General features: G+C 42.7%; 1 protein-coding gene across 1 annotated transcript in view; it reads right to left on the bottom strand.

Moving 5' to 3' along the window:
* Positions 1-19540, bottom strand: part of LOC129855264 (zinc finger protein 91-like) — a 28649-nt gene extending 9109 nt beyond the window's left edge. The window contains exons 1-6 of the mRNA XM_055922730.1: positions 19386-19540; positions 14092-14294; positions 4882-4986; positions 4689-4784; positions 4422-4532; positions 3389-3515 (exon numbers count right to left, since the gene is read on the bottom strand). Of these exons, the coding sequence (XP_055778705.1) occupies positions 3389-3515; positions 4422-4532; positions 4689-4784; positions 4882-4986; positions 14092-14294; positions 19386-19410 (667 nt within the window). The 5' untranslated portion in view covers positions 19411-19540. The remainder of the gene's footprint in view (positions 1-3388; positions 3516-4421; positions 4533-4688; positions 4785-4881; positions 4987-14091; positions 14295-19385) is intronic.
* Positions 19541-21146: the final 1606 nt, after the last annotated feature.

The raw sequence follows: 21146 nt of genomic DNA, 5'->3' as shown, positions 1-21146 counted from the left end.
ATTACTGAATCAGATAACCCCCGGCGCTCTCAGGAGCCAGACCATCAGTGGTTGGCCGATTATGGGCAATTGCTCTATCATTCCTCCCGCCTGAGACGTCGCGTGCCATCGATGTGGAATAGGCCAAGGTGGCGAAAGCAGCATCTGAATCATCTCTGCGAACCAAGGAGCCACTGGGCGATCGGGGTCTATCAATATGATTGACAGCCCGCCTGTTCTCACTCGGGCTAACAGTGGGAGGATGCAGGACAGCGGTGGAAATGCATACAGGAGAACATTTGACCACGGCTGGTGCGCAAAAGCTTCCGTCCCTAGTGGTGGTTCGTCCTGGGCTCGAAGAGAGAACCAGAGGGGGCAATGTGCGCTCACGCGTGATGCGAAAAAGTCCACCTAGGCTATCCTGAACCGTTCCAATATTTGGAGAACAATGTCGGGGTGCAGATGCCAGCACGTTGCGACCCCGCAGGGTAGGCGCGAAGGGGGTCAGAACCAGTAGAACTGTTTCCAACTCTAGGAGGTTGATGTGATGTCCCGAGGGAGACCACACACTTCCGATCGCCAGAGTCTGACATGTCCTTCCCCATCCAGTCAGACAAGCGTCTGTAAACCCTGGAGTGTAGGAGGACACTCTGCCTATTGGGAGCCCTTGCGTCAGAATGCACGGGTCTCTCCAATAGTTCAGGTCCACTCTGAGCGAGAGGGGAACCACAGACAACCGACGAAGATGCCGCACTTGGTCTAGTCGTAGTTGGGCGAACCATCGCTGTGTTCTGCGCATGTGCAGTAGTCCCAGCGGAACCACGGAGTGGGCAGACGTCATGAGACCCAAGAGTGTCATGACCGAATGCGCCATCACTGTGTGATTCGGATGAAACTTTCGTAGGGCTAGCAACAGGGCAGCCCGACAAGGATCTGAAATTTGAGCCTTCATAGTCAGTGTCTAGCTGCAATCCCAGGTAGACAATCCGATGACTGGGCCAAGGTGCGCTCTTTTCCCAATTCACAGCAAACTCCCAGACGCGTCAGATGAATCACAGTCTGTGTCGTGTGTGCGATCGCCAGCTCTGCTGATGGAGCAAGACCAGTAGGTCGTCTAGGTAGGCCAAGTCCCTTATCCCCTGACGATGCAACGGTTCGATTGCCGCCTCCACGCATTTGGAAAAGGTGCGAAGTGCCAGGGTGAACCCGAATGGCATTCTCACATACTCGTACGCCACCCCTTGGGAGGTGAAACGCAGAAACTTACTGTGACGCGGATGTACCGGCACATGGGAGTACACGCCCTTTAGGTCTATGCTTATACAAAAGTCTGTTTTGGACACATTCCAGCAAATGCTTTGTCATAAGCATTCGAAAGGGCCCTTTGGCTACACTGAGAATGTGTAGATCCAGTATTGGCCTCATTCCCCCCATCTTTTTTGGCACTAGGAAGTAGGGCGAATATAGGCCGTTGTTCTTTTGCTCGCGGGGATCTACTGTGACCGCCTCCTTCACCAAAAGTTCCATAATCTCTGCAGTGAGAGCGGCGACTTTCTCTGGCAATTTCATCACCGTTTCCACCACGCCCGGAAACGGGGGAGGAGTCCAATGGAATTGGATGGCATAACCCTTCTCCGACGTCCCAGGCTGCTCTTTAAAACCTCAGCCACATTACTCCTAGGAGTTTGTGGTGTGGGTTTTTTATGAGGTATAGCATGGCGGCTCATCAAAGGTGTCCGCTTTGCCGCCCTCTTATCATTCCCACTCACACCGTCCTCATGTGTGCGCTTAGCTACGCACTCATAGTGGGGCTGTGCGACACTCAGAGTGGTGAGAGGAAGAGAGAGAAAGAGAAAGAGGGAACCTGAAAGTTTTTTTGGTTTGTCTTGGAAAAGAGGTTCTCTTGTGACAAAGTCAATTGGAACACAAACAACACGTCGGCTACTCCCTCCCTATACAGGGGTGGGGGGGGGATAGTGGGCACAATCGAACAGGATGATGTGCTCTCTTATATCCTCTCCCCCTCGTTTCGTCATGGCCGACGTCTCTTCTGGCCAACCTTAGGGTGCCGCCAGGGTGACGTCACGACCACCTCTCTTGCCGGCGGGGCCGGCTGCTCTCTCCGGCACTGCAGGAGGGGCAGGGCCCACTCTCGTGGCGCTGGATGTTGTTGTCTTTCGCCGGGCTCGCCGTCTGGCAGTAGACCCAGGTCTATTGGTGACGTCCTGCCAGCGGCAGATGTCTAGATAATTGCTTCCTCTCGTAATCCAGCTTCCCAACATGCTCCATCGCTTCTTTGGTGGTGACTCCAAAGAGGCCGTCGTCAGAGATGGGGGCGTTCACCAGCATGGCTTTGTCAGAGACAGCCAGCAGTGTCGTTCCGCGACCACCGAAGTGGCCATGGACCTACCCGCACACACAGCCGATGCTTGGTGACGCTTCTTCTCTCTTCCTCCGACAGCCCAGTCTTACCTGTGGTGAGACGGAACAGAGAGGCTGCCAGGAGGGCAATATTATTTGCTGCTACTACAGCTGCGTTGTGAGTCGGTCCTTTGATGTGGGTAGAATGGCCTTCTTGGACGAGGACCAGGAGCTCGAACCCGGGACAAGATACGCAGCCATTGCGCTCTCGAGCCTGGGGATCCCCTGAGAAATTCCCACTCGTCTGCCGTCCACTCTGGTGAATGGGATATAAGCTATGGCCGGCGCTCGCGCCGTCAAAGGTGACTCATGAGCCCTCCACGTACTTTCTGAGCGAGGGCATGGCAGGAGCCAATGTCAGTGGAATGGAGTGTTCCATGCACCTACCAACATCCTCGTCATCTCCAGAGGCAGCACCGTCATATGATGCCTCAGAAGCTGAGGCTAACACTGACATTGCGTCAAAAAATGCACACCGCTGCATCCTCTCCTCAAAAAATAAAGGCATTGTGGGGGATTTGTGAGGCCGCTCCTAGCGTGCTGTGACCCTAAGCACACGAAACACAGGTCGTGTGAGTCCACAGCCGCCATAGAGGAGCAGCGACACTGAGCTCTTAAAAGAGCTTTTGGGTTGGGTGGAAATACCGGTGTGCTCATTTTAGATGGACGACGGTGAGACTTCGAAATCGACGGCGGGTTTTTCCTGAGACTTATCTTCTCTTCTCAGCTTCTTCAGTCCAGTCCAAGTCGCTGAAGATAATGGGAGGCTGATTGAGGAGAAGCGTCCCCTTATATAGGGACACCTGTGCTCCCATTGGCTGCAAGTGTGTGCATAATTTTCTCTCAGGCTATTCGTTGCCTAGGCAGCGGGGTAAACCACTAGGAGCAGAACTCCCCTATGGGGCGGAGCTCCACAATATAGAACAGTGAGTTCAAGTTTATTTCATTTTATGTCATACATTAAAGCTCAGAGTAACGTAGCTCTTACCGTTGGTGTCCACATATTCATATGTGTTGTTGTGGTACTGGAGTAGGGTCTTCAAAGGCTCGGGGTGACACACAAACTGCACACAGTCCTCCAGGATAGAAGGGTCAGGTAGAAACCAAGATGCAGTCTAATGGAAAGAGGAATGGCAATGGTTCCCGTTTCTATAATATCATCTGCATGAATATTTTATATAAAACCGGTTAATAGAAACATCTCTCTATGGATGTTGCATTCTACCATCATTTTGCATTTATATAATTTATTTTTTTGTTGTTGAATTTTACCCCCTTTCTCCCCAATTTTGTGGTATCCAATTGTTAGTTACTATCTTGTCTCATCGCTACAACTCCCGTACAGTCTCGGGAGAGACGAAGGTCGAAAGCCATGCGTCCCATGAAACACAACCCAACCAAGCCGCACTGCTTCTTAACACAGCGAGCATCTAACCTGGAAGCCAGCTGCACCAATGTGTCGGAGGAAACCCCGTGCACCTGGCGACCTGGTTAGCGTGCCCGGCCTGCCACAGGAGTCACTAGTGCGCGATGAGACAAGGATATCCCTACCGGCCAAACCCTCCCTAACCCGGACGACGCTAGGCCAATTGTGCTTCGCCCCACGGACCTCCCGGTCGCGGCCGGCTGCGACAGAGCCTGGGCGCGAACCCAGAGTCTCTGGTGGTCCTAGACCACTGCGCCACTCGGGGGGCGCATTTATATAATTTCAACATTTGGTTTAATAGAGTTGGATAGAGGGCACATCTTTGCAGTGGTGGCATTGAGAGCTATCTCCATTTTAAAGTAGCCAATTTCTTCTTCTACTTCTATTAGTGTATTGACAGTCTGTAAACAAACTGAAAGGATGCGTACTGCCACCTGGAGTATGTTATCTGAATAGGTATAAAGCCTACTTACCCAAAGTGGAACACTGTCACCTTTGGTCCAACCCCTACCAACCGATTTGTATAGGATCCCTTTGTAAGGTGATTGTTGTATGAAAGTAGACTGATGATGGCAATAACATCTTAGCATGGTACCTGTTGAAGGGTCGGTGTTGGAAGTAGCTTCTCCAGCCTAGATAGGAACTCCCACACCAGACTCTGCAGTGCGGAGTCATACTTGAGGCCGAATTCCTCTGAATAAACATTCTAGAAAACAAACAAGACCATTATGTCCATGCTTTTGAATTAAAACAATGATCTACAATGCATGTGAAAGTATTCATACCTTTCACATTTTGGTAACCTTCTAAAGAAAAATGTCATGAATAATTGATCAGCTACACAGTCAGTGACAACACTGACCTGGAAGAAGTGTTCCCTCTCAATTGGGTCTTCCAGCAGGCTTTGAATCAGCTTCAGGAAGTTGGATTCTGATGCCTCCACCTCTGGATCAGGAGTCTACAGCAAGCATTGAACAGTCAGTCAATTTAACTAGCCAACGTTAAACAACAGCAAAGTTATCAGTCTTGATATTTCACTGAGTAGCAGATCTCACCTCATTTTCCCTATGAGTGATGACACAGGATCTAAGCCTGTTCAGGTGTGGCTGGATGGTCTCGGGGTCGGCTAGGTGATCTGTACGACACAACTCCAGAACCAGCTGATGGAGTAAAAAAATACAATGAATGAATATTTACAGCAACCTGCAAGTAAGGGGCTATGGGAAACAATTCGTAGTGCAAAAGCAATGTGTTAATTGCTAAATTTACCATAAACCTCGTAATCTAGCATTGTGATTTAATTTAATTTAAAATAAAATAAATTGACCATTTATGTATTGCTCAGTTCACTAAACTAGTTAAATAATCGCATCCTTACAATGTACATTGTTGAAGAAATGTTAATAATTAAATCTTGGTGCCAGATTACAATGAGGTTTATGGTAAATTTTGCACCCACAAATTGATTTTGCACTACGAAAATGTCACCCTACACATGTACAGTGCCTTCAGAAAGTATTCACAACCCATGACTTTTTCCATATTTTGTTGTGTTACAGCCTGAATTTAAAATGTATTACATTTAGATTTTTTTGTCACTGGCCTGCACACAATGCCCCATAAATGTGAAAATGTTAAAAATGAATAAAAAATGAAAAGCCGAAATGTCTTGAGTCACTAAGTATTCAACCATTTTGTTATGGCAAGCCTAAATAGGTTCAGGAGTAAAAATGTGCGTAACATGTGTGCAATTATAGTGTTTAACATTCTTTTTGAATGACTACCTCATCTCTGTACCCCACACACACAGTTATCTGTAAGATCCCCCAGTCGAGCAGTGAATTTCAAACACAGATTCAACCACAAAGAACAGGGAGGTTTTCCAATGCCTCGCAAAGAAGGGGACCTATTGGTATATGGGTAAAAATAAAACAAGCAGACATGGATATCTCTTTGAGCATGGTGAGGTTATTAATTACACTTTGGAGGTGTATCAATACACCCAGTCACGACAAAGATACAGGCGTCCTTCCTAACAGTTGCTGAGAGGAACGAAACCTTTCAGGGATTTCACCATGAGGCAAGTGGTGTAATGGCTGTGATAGGAGGAAAATGAGGATGGATCAACAACATTGTAGTTACTCCACAATAGTAACCTAAATGACAGAGTGAAAAGGAAGCCTGTAGAGAATACAAATACTCCAAAACATGCATCCTGTTTACAATAAGGCACTAAAGTAAAACTGCACAAAATGTGTCAAATAAATGAACTTTGTGTCCTGAATATAAAGTATTATGTTTGGGGCAAATCCAACAACCCTGAGTACCATTTTTCATATTTTCAAGCATGGTGCTGGCTGCGTCATTTTATGAGTATGCTTGTCATAGGCAAGGACTAGTGAGATTTTTGGGATAAAATAAATGGAATAGAGCAAAGCACAGGCAAAATCCTAGAGGAAAACCTGGTTCAGTCTGCTTTCCAACAGACACTGGGAGACATTCACCTTTCAGCAGGACAATAACCTAAAACAAGGCCAAATACACACTGGAATTGCTTACCAAGAAAACATTGAATGTTTTTGATTGGCCTAGTTCCAGTTTTGACTTCTATGGTAAGACTTGAAAATGGCTGTCTAGCAAGGATCAACAACCAACATGACAGAGATTGAAGAATAACCTTTCTAAAAAGAATGTGCAAAGCTCTTACAGGCTTACCCAGAAAGACTCACAACTGTAATCGATGCCAAAGGTGATTCTAACATGTATTGACTCAGGTGTGTGAATACTTATGTAAATTATATATTTCTGTATTTGATTTTCAATAAAATCCTAAAAACATGTTTTCACTTTGTCATTATGGGGTATTGTGTGTAGTAGGCTTGGGCGGTATACCGTATACTGGAGAAATTGAAACTATTTATTAGAAGTTTGTCAATACATTTTAACATTTGTAGCTATTTTTTAAGTAAATACAGTTGAAGTCGGAAGTTTACATACACCTTAGCCAAATACATTTAAACTCAGTTTTTCAATATTCCTGACATTTAATCCTCGTAAAAATTTCCTGTCTTAGGTCAGTTAGGATCACCACTTTGTTTTAAGAATGTGAAATGTCAGAATAAAAGTTGAGAGAATTATTTATTTCAGCTTTTATTTATTTCATCACATTCCCAGTGGGTCAAAAGTTTACATACATTCAATTAGTATTTGGTAGCATTGCCTTTAAATTGTTTAACTTGGGTCAAACATTTTGGGTAGCCTTCCACAAGCTTTCCACAATAAGTTGGGTGAATTTTGGCCCATTCCTGTTGACAGAGCTGGTGTAACTGAGTCAGGTTTGTAGGCCTCCTATGTTCTATAGGATTGAGGTCAGGGCTTTGTGATGGCCACTCCAATACCTTGACTTTGTTGTCCTTAAGCCATTTTGCCACAACTTTGGAAGTATGCTTGGGGTCATTGTCCATTTGGAAGACCCATTTGCGACCAAGCGTTAACTTCCTGACTGATGTTTTGAGATGTTACTTCAATATATTCACATCATTTTCCTACCTCATGATGCCATCTATTTTGTGACGTGCACCAGTCCCTCCTGCAGCAAAGCACCCCCACAACATGATGCTGCCACCCCCATGCTTCACGGTTGGGATGGTATTCTTCGGCTTGCAAGCATCCCCCTTCTTCCTCCAAATATAACAATGGTCATTATGGCCAAACAGTTCTATTTTTGTTGCATCAGACCAGAGGACATTTCTCCAAAAAGTACGATCTTTGTCCCCATGTGCAGTTGCAAACCATAGTCTGGCTATTTTATGCCGGTTTTGGAGCAGTGGCTTCTTCTTTGCTAAGCGGCCTTTCAGGTTATGTCGATATAGGACTCGTTTAACTGTGGATATAGATACTTTTGTACCTGTTTCCTCCAGCATCTTCACAAGGTCCTTTACTGTTGTTCTGGGATTGATTTGCACTTTTCGCAAGAAAAGAACGCGTCTCCTTCCTGATTGGTATGATGGCTGCGTAGTCCCATGGTGTTTATACTTGCGTACTATTGTTTGTACAGATGAACGTGGTACCTTCAGGCGTTTGGAAATTGTTTCCAAGGATGAACCAGACTTGTGGAGGGCTACAATTCTTTTTCTGAGGTCTTGGCTGATTTCTTTTGATTTTCCCATGATGTCCAGCAAAGAGGCACTGAGTTTGAAGGTAGGCCTTGAAATACATCCACATTTACACCTCCAATTGACTCAAATGAGGTCAATTAGCCTATCAGAAGCTTCTAAAGCCATGACATAATTTTCTGGAATTTTCTAAGCTGTTTAAAGGCACAGTCAACTTAGTGTATGTAAGCTTCTGACCCACTGGAATTGTGATACAGTGAATTATAAGTGAAATAATCTATCTGTAAACAATTGTTGGAAAAATGATTTGTGTCATGCACAAAGTAGATGTCCTTACCGACTTGCCAAAACTATAGTTTGTTGGCCTCCCGGGTGGCGCAGTGGTCTAGGGCACTGCATCGCAGTGCTAACTCCGCCACCAGAGTCTCTGGGTTCGCGCCCAGGCTCTGTCGCAGCCGGCCGCGACCGGGAGGTCCGTGGGGCGACGCACAATTGGCATAGCGTCGTCCGGGGTAGGGAGGGTTTGGCCGGTAGGGATATCCTTGTCTCATCGCGCTCCAGAGACTCCTGTGGCGGGCCGGGCGCAGTGCGCGCCAGCCAAGGGGGCCAGGTACACGGTGTTTCCTCCGACACATTGGTGCGGCTGGCTTCCGGGTTGGAGGCGCGCTGTGTTAAGAAGCAGTACGGCTGGTTGGGTTGTGCTTCGGAGGACGCATGGCTTTCGACCTTCGTCTCTCCCGAGCCCGTACGGGAGTTGTAGCGATGAGACAAGGTAGTAATTACTAGCGATTGGATACCACGAAAATTGGGGAGAAAATGGGATAAAAATTAAAAAAAAAATATATATATATATATATATATATATATATAGTTTGTTAACAAGAAATTTGGTTAAAAAACAATGTTTTAATGACTCCAACCTAAGTGTATGTAAACTTCCGACTTCATCTGTACCTGCAGTCAATGCATTAGGAGATAAAGCAGAAAGGCGTTCTTCATTTCACCTGTCACATTATGAAGCTTACCTAGTTCCCCAGAACAGTTGAGCCAGTCACATGGTTGTTTGTAAATAGCACAATGGGAGAAAGCGGGATCAGGTGAGTCCAGCTGTGTACTGACAGGCGTCGTGTTTTATATTGAAAGGCAACAGTGTTTTTTTGCTTCAACAGAGTGATCAGGGACGTGCAACTATAGTTTTCCTTCACAGAAAATACATTAGTGCAACACACTCGGCAGAAAATAGCTTCATCAGACGACAACAAAAGTGCAACGCTCTGGCTGGCAGCCACACAAGTAAATGAGCTTACCATGAAAAAGCTAGGTATTTTTTTATCATAGAAAGAATGTAGCCACATATCCTAATGTTTTGCTTAAAGTTAAGTTAATATTGCATTTTACCTGAGAAAAATAGGCTGGCTACAGCGAGAAAAGTATCAAAGAAAAGTAGCGACAGATCAGTCAGAGCGCTTGTCACGCCCTGACCTTAGTGATCCTTTATATGTCTCTATTTTGGTTTGGTCAGGGCGTGAGTTGGGGTGGGCATTCTATGTTTTGTGTTCTATGTTTTCTATTTCTGTGTGTTTGTCCGGGTGTGGTTCTCAATCAGAGGCAGCTGTCTATCGTTGTCTCTGATTGAGAACCATACTTAGGTAGCCTTTTCCCACCTGTATTTTGTGGGTAGTTGTTTTCTGTTTTGTGTTGCTGCACCTGACAGGACTGTTTCGTTTTCATTCATTCTCTTTGTTATTTTGTTTAGTGTTTTGTTTAAATAAAAATAACATAAACACTTACCACGCTGTGCTTTGGTCCACACCTAATTCAAACAGACGATCGTTACAGGGCTGTCTGCTGGTAGAATTCCTGTGAATTGTCATCTGAGTATAGATGTGCAACTGAAGCACAAAATGAGTCTGATGCCGAGCAGAAATTATAAAACGCAGCAAGATATTATGCGTGAAGTACGCATAATTTTGCATTAGCATGAACCCTAAGTTTAAATTGCTATCTAAGTAAATGGGTGAATTAATAAGGTGAAGGAGCATCATATTCTGTTAGCTTTCTGCCATGTTTGAGAAGTCCTTTGGATGAGTTATTTCTACAGCTGCCACGGCAATCTTGATTTCCTTGCGTTCTCGACCTGTCTGCTCCTCCCCACTCTTCTCAGAGCAGAGTAGGCAGGCCAGTTGCCCTAGCAACTCCAGACACAGCGTGTAGACATGCTGCTGGAGAGCTAGTGCTGTTCTTCCTTCAGACAAGCACTCGTCAAAACTTTGTTCATTTGCACAATGTCTGTCGTTCACATTTGTTGTAAATGTCCAAACTCACCAAAAATGAAATTCGGTAGCCCCTAGTCTTGGTCTTTTACCAAGTTTGGACACACCTACTCATTCCAGGGTTTTTCTTTATTTTTACTATTTTCTACATTGTAGAATAATAGTGAAGACATAAAAACTATGAAATAACACATATGGAATCATGTAGTAACTAAAGAAGTGTTAACCTTTCACGAGTATCTACCCCGGGTCCGGGATCACCCCCCACCCCCCCCACACTGAGTAGCATAGCCTAGCATAGCGTCACAATTAAATAGTAGCATCTAAATATCATTAAATCACAAGTCCAAGACACCTAATGAAAGATACAGATCTTGTGAATAAAGCCACCATTTCAGATTTTTAAAATGTTTTACAGGGAAGACAAAATATGTAAATCTATTAGCTAACCGCGTTAGCAAAAGACACCACTTTTCTAACTCCATCAGTTTCTTACTCCATCAGGTGCTATCACCAATTCGGCTAAACTAAGATATTGATAGCCACTAACCAAGAAAAAACCTCATCAGATGACAGTCTGATAACATATTTATGGTATAGGATAGGTTTTGTTAGAAAAATGTGCATATTTCAGGTAGATATCATAGTTTACAATTGCACCCACCGTCACAAATGGACTAGAATAAATACATAGAGCAACGTGTTTACCTAAATACTAATCATCAAACATTTCGTAAAAATACACAGCATACACTAATCGAAAGACACAGATCCTGTGAATACAGACAATATTTCAGATTTTCTAAGTGTCTTACAGCGAAAACACAATAAATCGTTATATTAGCATACCACATATGCAAACGTTACCAGAGCATTGATTCTAGCCAAAGAGAGCGATAACGTAAACATCGCCAAAATATATTAATTTTTTCACTAACCTTCTCAGAATTCTTCAGATGACACTCCTGTAACATCACATTACAACATACATATACAGTTTGTTCGAAAATGTGCATATTTAGCCACCAAAATCATGGTTAGACAATGACAAAAGTTGCCCAGCTGGTCAGACAATGTCGTGCGCCATATTAGACAGTGATCTAGTCGTATACATAAATACTCATAAACGTGACTAAAAAATATAGGGTGGACAGCGATTGATAGACAATTTCATTCTTAATACAATCGCTGATTTACATTTTTTAAATTATCCTTACTTTTCAATACAGTTTGCGCCAAGCGAAGCTACGTCAAACAAAATGGCGTCATAAGAGATTAACATTTCTCGACAGAAACACGATTTATCATAATAAATTGTTCCTACTTTGAGCTGTTCTTCCATCAGAATCTTGGGCAAAGAATCCTTTCTTGGGTCTAATCGTCTTTTGGTCGAAAGCTGTCCTCTTGCCATGTAGAAATGCCCATTGCGTTCGGCATGAACTGGAACCGTGCCCAGAGATTCACAGTGTCTCAAAAATAAATGTCCCAAAATCGCACTAAACGGATATAAATTGCTATAAAACGGTTTAAATTAACTACCTTATGATGTTTTTAACTCCTATAACGAGTAGAAACATGACCGGAGAAATATAACTGGCTACACTAATGCTTGGAAAAAGAGCAGGTCTGTGTCCACCGCGCGCCCGACGCATCTGGAAAAGAGTTCCTACCTACACGTGTTTTTGTTTTATAGGGGCTGTGATTGCGCAATCGACACCATTCAAATCGTCATCACGTAAAGGCATCCAGGGGAAGACGTAAGCAGTGTCCGTATCCTGATAGCGTTCACAGTGGCCTTTAAACTGACTCCAGATCAGGGGCCAAAATGTGTGAAATCTGACTCCATGTCAGGGAAATTGCTGTAGAATGAGTTCTGTTCCACTCAGAGACAAAATTCCAACGCCTATAGAAACTAGAGAGTGTTTTCTATCCAATAATAGTAATAATATGCATATTGTACGAGCAACAATTTAGTAGGAAGCCGTTTAATCTGTAATGCAATTATGCTAATGAGAAAACAGCACCCCCTGTAGTCGCAAGAAGTTAAACAAATCAAAATCTTTTTTATATCTTAGATTCTTCAAAGTAGCCACCCTTTGCCTTGAGGACAGCTTTGCACACTCTTGGCATTCTCTCAACCAGCTTCACGAGGAAGGCTTTTCAAACAGTCTTGAAGGAGTTCCCACATGTGCTGAGCACTTGTTGGCTGCTTTTCCTTCACTCTGCGGTCCAACTCATCCCAAACCATCTCAATTGGGTTGAGGTTGGGTGATTGTGGAGGCCAAGTCATCTGATCCATCACTCCATCACTCTCCTTCTTTGTCAAATAGCCCTTACACAACCTGGAGGTGTATTTTGTGTCATTGTCCTGTTGAAAAACAAATGATAGTCCCACTAAGCCCAAACCAGATGGGATGGCATATCGCTGCATAATGTGTCCTGAATTCAAAATAAATATGCCTTGAATTCAAAATAAATCATAGACAGTGTCACCAGCAAAGCACCCCCACACCATCACACCTTCTCCTCCATGCTTCACGGTAGGAACCACACATGCGGAGATCATCTGTTCACCTACTCTGCGTCTCACATCGACAAGGCGGTTGGAATCAAAAATCTCAAATTCACAGATTTCCACCAGTCTAATGTCCATTGCTTTCCCCAAGCAAGTCTCTTCTTCTTATTGGTGTCCTTTAGTAGTGGTTTCTTTGCAGCAATTTGACCATGAACGCATGATCCACGCAGTCTCCCCTGAACAGTTGATGTTGAGATGTGTCTGTTACTTGAACTCTGTGAAACATTTATTTGCTGCAATCTGAGGTGCAGTCAACTCTAATGAATTTGTCCTCTGCAGCAGAAGTAACTCTGGGTCTTCCTTTCTTGTGGTGGTCCTCATGAAAGCCAGTTCCATCATAGAGCTTGATGGTTTTTGCAACTGCACTTGAAGAAACATTCAAAGTTCTTGAAATTTTCCGGATTGACTATCTTAAAGTAATGAGGGACTGTCATTTCTTTTTGCTTATTTGAGCTGTTCTTGCCATAATATAGACTTGGTCTTTTACCAAATAGAGCTATCTTCTGTATACCATCCCTACCTTGTCACAACACAACTGATTGGCTCAAACGCATTAAGGAGGAAAGAAATTCCACAAATTAACTTTTAACAAAGCACACCAGTTAATTTAAATGCATTCCAGGTGACTACCTCATGAAGCTGGTTGAGAGAATGCCAAGAGTGTGCAAAGCTGTCATCAAGGCAAAGGTTGACTACTTTGAAGAATCTCAAATATAAAATAAATATTGTTTAACACTTTTTTTGTCACTACATGATTCCATATGTGTTATTTCACCCCGTCTTCACTATTATTCTACAATGTAGAAAATAGTACAAATAAAGAAACACCCTGGAACGAGTAGGTGTGTCCAAACTTTTGATTGGTACTGTGTATATGTATAACTTTAAGAGCTGGATTGCCTGTCACTGCAATTCGTTTATTTTCTTTTGAGCTCGTTAGCAGCCTCCATGGAAATTCACTATTACTTGTGCTCATTCTGTTAGCATTCTGGTAATAGACGCCAATGTTTTATTTTGCGTTTTTGGCGCCCCCTTGTGTACTAAGCCAGTAATACTGTAAATCACAGGGTGAAAGAATGACGATATGAAAATCTGAATACCTCCCAACCCTAGTGTGTAGATGGGTGAGAAGAAAAAATCTATTTAATCAATTTTTAATTCAGGCTGTGACAACAAAATGTGGAGTAAGTTAAGAGGTATGAATACTTTCTGAAGTCACTGTATATAGTCTGTGACCTCACCCCCTGTACTTGAACAAGTGTCCCATCCCTCCTCTCCTTTTCCATCCATGCCATTTCTCACCTGTGCTCGCAGCCCCATGATGAGTTGGACTCGCTCTCTGTAACTCATCAGATCAGGAACTACCTCCAACACAGTGGTGACAAACTCCTCCACCAAGCCATAGTCCATTATGTCTCTCCGCAGAACAACTTGCCACAGAGCTGCAGACACCAGACGCAGTGGAGGAACAAAAAGGCGCAAAGACGACAGTGGAAGAGGTCCATCTACAGAAACACAAATTCAGATAGTTAGCTTGATAACAAATACCTTATAAAATACTTATATGAAGACAATTTCATAATAATAAGCAATATTTGTTCGATTTTCTTGTTGTCAAACAAGGCTTTGAAAAACTTATGTAAAAATAAAAACTTATGTAAAATAATATTTATTGTATTTTTCTAGAGGCAATCTGCAGTCATCCCATCGCTGGAGAAATGTAACCACTCTCAAATTCATGAACAGAGCTATGGATACAAGGCCTGACCATCCATAACAAAATAAGTTTTAACCATGTGTTGCGGCTATACAGTATTTGTTTACAATTACATTGTTTACAAACAAACAAGTAAAACAAGCTTTTATTTTGGATTCTGATGGAGTACGACAGTTGAACTAAGCTCATGAGGCATACATTATATTCTTCAATAAGTCAGTTCAATTATTTGAATTCCATTTAGTTTCTTTTTTTTTGTGTGCTCTATGCGCACACTTCAGTTTCTCTACAGATAAATCAGATACAGCCCGAACTGTGTGATGTAGTAGAGAGTTGTAGTTTCCAACATGCCAATTTTCAACATAGTTTAGCGCATAAAACGTGCTAATGAACTACAATGACCCTTATCCATTGTGCATCTACTTGTCCTGTCTTTGTTTCTTTTACGCCTTCTACGGAAAAGACCAGAATGCGCGATCGTGAGGTGATATCGAGAGCAGCTGTTGCTTCGCGAGGTATCTCTACCTGAAAATACATGATCAAAGTGATTGACAGTTGGTATTCAACACTCATAAAAGTGTGTCTTATTTACTTTGAAGAACTACAAAATAGTGATTTTGTCAGACTGCATAGGAAGCGGAACTATAGAGATCACTTAGAATGAAATTATAGTCATCAAATAATATGCACAACTGAAATATTTTAGTAAAGTAATGTGAATAAATGATGGTTAATAAGTGATAAGCAGTAATGGGCAGTCACTACCATCATGGGACTTTTCTTAATTGTTTATTCTATGTTGTTACAGCATTCAACCCAAATCAAAAACCATGATTTAAAAAATAAATAATCAAACCGACCTCAAAAAGCACTAATCGCGCAGCACTATTAATTTTAAAGTATTTTTTTTTTTTTATATAGAAATCACAGATTGCCCCTTAAATACTCTTTGATGTAAAGTCCCGTTTAGGGAACCTGCGTGGTTCTGGAACCGTTTCTGGCCGACATTTTCGCTTATAAATCTATCTGTGGACACCGTAGATCAAAATGTCTCACATTGAGCGATAGCCCTGAGTCTCATGGACACAGGAGTTTGTCTCTTCTGCCTGTATGAAGCAGGATGTGAAATCTGACACCACTTGAGGCTGGGATGTCCCTCGTACCATTTAATTTGCTCTTTCGACTATCCAACTCCTGGCGGAACCCTACGTCACAGCCACTAACAACGCATATGCCTGGAATCATTACACCATTACGCAGCAGGAGAGTGGTTTCGTCGCTGTAGCATATTCAGAAGTCGATTTACTAAGGCTGTCCCCAACTAAAAAAATATTGTGTCAACCGAAAGTCGTCTGTTCTTTCGACCAATTGATTGCTCTAAATGTTTAAACATGTATTTTTCCATATATAGACACACCCTATGTGTTTTAATAAAATGAACTATATGCATTGAGTTTGTCTGATGCTTTAAGCTTACGGTTTGATGCTTCAAGAGGGTGCCAGAGATCTAGATAACCAGAAGAAGAAAAAATACCTGACTCAACTATTCTCCTCCCGCTCCTGCTGGAGCAGATTCGGCCATTACTCTCCTGAAGTTGACGGTAATAGGCTACACGAGTCAGCATCAACCTTTCTCATGTGGAATGCCAATTTATCTTACAATTTCTACTGATCTGTGTGCCCGTTATGGTTTTCATATGCAAATTTTCATTTCATTTAATTTATAACGACGTCTTCATACCTCAAAATCATTGTCATGTGGTTAATCAAAATTCTATCCAAATGAAAAAGATACAATCCTAAAACATTACTTATAATGCCATTGACAACTATGTAAAAATATCCTACATAATGCCAACAAATAAAAACATTGAAGCCTGCCGGTAGAAAATATCCTGATAAAAATAAATATCCTATAAATCACATTGGCTACACATGGCCTGTCTGCAACGAACTTAAAACATTGTATCAACTATTAACTTGGGTCAGGCCCGAAGCTTGTGCAAGCAAACTTGCAACATAGTATAAAATATTCTGGGCTCTCAGAGTTTCCCATGCCAGTGAGCTCTGGACAGACACAGCTGTAGGCTATTTGCGCAAGGGATAAGAAGCCGTGCTTGACTTGGGCAGGAGCTCACCGGAGCTGAGTACCAGCATTTCAAATGTTCTACTGCTTGTGCTACTGTGGCTCTTTTAGAATATTAGCTCAAAAGTATTGTGGAGCTCATGCACCTAAATATAAACAGTACCAGCACCCAAAATTAGTACCGGAACCTATTTAATTCCAAGTCAAGCATTGATTCAACTGGATCAGAGCATGACAGGTGTGGTGTGTTAAGCCAATCAGAAATACTATCAGATCCCCAATTGGTCACATGTATATGCCTACATTTGCACGCAGGCCAGGTAGCCTATAGGCCTACTTCTATGCGTGCGTGTACTTAACATTGACAGGAGTGCTCCTAACAAAAGACAACGTATACATTTACATTACTCATAAATGGAATGAAATAAACCAAAACTTGTTTCTCACAAGTGTACCATAGGCTGTGCACTCTGCAAACAATGTGTTCACTCTGACAGTGAGAATGGGAAGACTGGAATAATAATATTGAATGCATTAAAAGAAATGACCGTAACCAAAGTAACAAACATTGTAGATGAGAAATTATAGGAATTAACGGTAAATGTACTACTGGTGATATATGGAATGGGGAATTGATATACACTAACAATCAAATGCAAACACTTCACACAATGAAGTTACGAAACAATAAATATGCACAAATTGGCAAGCGAGAGCTCATTCTGGAGAGAGAAGTGCATTGTGCATCTGGGCGAATAGTCAATACAACGTCTGCATTGGCCAAGCAGAAATCAGGGCATTCATACATCTTGCGCTTCGCGGAGCAGTGGAGAGCTGTTGTCAAGGAAGTGAATCTGTGTTTATACAGGATGTACCGCTCCCACCTACTGTCAACCAATCAGGTCAATGCTATACAGAGCCCTCTGTATTGTTACAAAATTTGGGATCTGCAAATTTGGGAATCTGCATCGCCATGTACACAGCTTCATTTGGCATGCCTCCACAATCGTGTCACACCTTCCATATGGAGCCTCCGACCACATTTTCGAACCAAGCATAAATTGGCTTTTAGTCTCGGGCTCCGCAATGGATTAGTTCACTGAGATGGGCGCAACTATATATATTTGTTAATGCTCGACTAAAACAGTCTCGGGCGACCAACAGCCTAACGACCAAACAATCGCCCAGTCGACTAATTGGGGTCAGCCCTACGATTTATAGACAGAAATCTAAAATAATTAATAGGTTTGAAACAAAAAACACTTTGTCATTGACAGACAATATTAATATGAGATGAAAGGCGAGTTCCTAACTATTTCAGGAAGCTAAGCTAGAGCTCTGTGAGAAGTTCACAGCAGTGGGGGCAAATTTAATCAAGAGACCTTTCAAAAATATGCACATTTCAAGCCATATTCATAGAGAAATATAAAATATTTATTATTTTCATATTTGTACTGTGTACTTCAGCGTGTGTCTTCACAAGTGACTACACCTCAGCATTTTTTTTTTTTTTATGACCAGAAAGGTGAGATTTTTACATTTCTTGGAGTACTCAGCATTACTAGTAATTGTTTATGGCCCTCGTGATAAATCATTACATTCGGCGATTACGTAAATTACATTTTTGATTACATTCAAGAGGTTTTAATAATATTGTACTTCAGATAATTCATGGAAATAATGCGCTAGCTACTTGCATCTGCAATTTTGCTCTATTGTTTTGTTGGTGTTTTGTACCTAGCAAAAATGTCTGACATCACGAAAACGATGTGTGCGCTTACATGGGGCAGAAGTCAGTCTGTTGTGATTCTGGAATGGCCAGACTGATAGCAAGAATGACAAGCAACTGACGTGGGAGGGCCGTCCGTAAGTGGCTTGTTTCGTCTTGTTATTGATACCGTGTCTTGTTTTCATGACAATGCTAATTTATTATTTTCATATTTGTACTGTGTACTTCAGCGTGTGTCTTCACAAGTGACTACACCTCAGCATTTTTTTTTTTTTTATGACCAGAAAGGTGAGATTTTTACATTTCTTGGAGTACTCAGCATTACTAGTAATTGTTTATGGCCCTCGTGATAAATCATTACATTCGGCGATTACGTAAATTACATTTTTGATTACATTCAAGAGGTTTTAATAATATTGTACTTCAGATAATTCATGGAAATAATGCGCTAGCTACTTGCATCTGCAATTTTGCTCTATTGTTTTGTTGGTGTTTTGTACCTAGCAAAAATGTCTGACATCACGAAAACGATGTGTGCGCTTACATGGGGCAGAAGTCAGTCTGTTGTGATTCTGGAATGGCCAGACTGATAGCAAGAATGACAAGCAACTGACGTGGGAGGGCCGTCCGTAAGTGGCTTGTTTCGTCTTGTTATTGATACCGTGTCTTGTTTTCATGACAATGCTAATATGATGTATTTGAGAGAGAACCGGTGTACAATTGTGCACATTTATTTATGTTTTCAATAAACATTGGAGCCCAAATATAGCTTACATGTTGTCAATCTAAACCAACCTCATCTGTTTTGCCCCATGGTTGCGCGCCCCTCATTTTTGTTGCTAAACAACCAACCCGTCTATAGACATACCGTAAATAATATTAGTGTTTAATTTCATACCTTGCCTAACTAGCTAATTCCATAGATGATCATGCAATAACTTTGCTCCCATGGCTGGCAACTAACGTTAGCTAACGTGCTAGCCAATAAATCAGCTAGAAAGCTAACGTTAGTCTTTGGTAAAATCTCTGCAGAGGTGGCGACTACGATAACTGCTTTTATTTACCTTCTTCCTTAAGATGTTTTTGCATGTCGAGCTTCCAGTGTTAACTGTAGTGTATTACTTAACTGGCTTTTTCGGAAACAAACTGTGCTAACGCCACTCCAAAGTTTACCAATAAAACCAGGAAGAAACAACGTTACTTCTTCTTTGAGATTTGGTTGGCGGGTCGCATTCAAATGTTAACGTGCATACACCGCCACCTACTGTACTGTGAGGCCAGTCACTGCCTACCGAACTACATCATTTTTTATCTTCATTAGTCCTGCTCTTCTAAGAAAGTGAAATAGAGCCCTAGCCACCACTTCCCTCTCCCCACCCTACCACCCCAACCCTGTCCAGCCTTCTAACCCTTTCACACAATCTCTCCCTATCTATGTTATACAGTTCACAAAATATCAACACATGCGCCACTGTTTCCTCCATTAAACACTCATCACACAGACCTATTTCATGTCTCCCTATCATCCATAATGTGGCATTCGTAGTTTACTCCACAGAACTCCCTCTCTCCTTACATCCCATACTCCCCACCTCTTCCTTAACTGACTGGTGTACGCAATAAAATTGCCCCCCCTTACTACTGGCATCCCACTACCTTTGCCAAAGATCGAGCCCTTTTACCCAGATCAAGGACTCGACTTCCCTGCGGTACCTGAATAACTACTCCCTCTCTCCTCACCGCACTCTTAGCCACCACATCAGCCTTCTCATTACCCACCATGGGCGGGAAACCAGCAAAAGCTTACCACCACTCTCATCCCATTAACAGCGCCATCCTCTCCACAAACAAGTATACCCTATCTGACCTGCTCGTCTTCACACTGCTCAACACTGCAGCTGAATCAGAGCAGATCACCACTGAGTGGATTCACCTCCTCCACCCATCTCAAACCTATAATCATGGCCATCAACTCGGCCGGCATACACTGACAAATAATCAGTTAACCGCGTACAAACTCTAACATTGAGATCTTTGATATATACCCCTGCCTCCACCCCACCACTGCCTGGATCCTTTGAACCATCTCTATATATTTTTAAAAACAAATAAACCCGATTATCTATATACAGTATCTCTCCACACACCGTCTCACGACCTCACCCCATACTCTCCTACCCTCAATCATATCCACATCTACACGTGGTTTTGGAAACAGCCACGGAGGAACATTCCCCAATGCAATTGCCGGCCTTATCTCTCTCTCCCCCAGTCCATATTCTACCACTTTATTCCCAACTGTCCACCCGTATTCCCTCTGAATACCCCCTCCTCGCTCCCAGCATTCCCCAGTTGCTGTGACTGCAGGATGTCCCTCTGAACTCCCTTTCAACCTCGCCCAGCAAGTTTGTCTGCCTTATCCTCTGTGGCAGTTCCCCACTATCCACCTGCAATGCCTCAACAGGGGTCGTCCTGAAGGCACCCGCACACAATCTCAGGGCTCTTAACTTTATCCTATCCAGGTGCTGTAGTACCGTTTTGGCTGCCAATCCATATACAAACCACCCATAATCCAAATACGGAACCTATAGGTTATTTTTTTCTTATTATTTCAATTTGTTTAGCGGATCGCAACCAACCTGAAGGTGCCTACATCGCCAGCTAGTGGAGTGTGAGGCTGGTCACGGCCTACCTACATTAAATTCTCTTCATTATTCCTGTTACAAATGTTTTTTTATTATTATTTGCACCACCAACTAACCCTACACCTATATACCACTATTTCATAAAAATAAAAAAAATCTCTACCCCATTAACTTTTCTGC

This window comes from Salvelinus fontinalis, chromosome 1 (genome assembly GCF_029448725.1).
Source record: "Salvelinus fontinalis isolate EN_2023a chromosome 1, ASM2944872v1, whole genome shotgun sequence".
In the NCBI taxonomy this organism is placed as follows: Eukaryota; Metazoa; Chordata; class Actinopteri; order Salmoniformes; family Salmonidae; genus Salvelinus; species Salvelinus fontinalis.
This window is presented reverse-complemented; position numbering and strand designations above follow the sequence as displayed.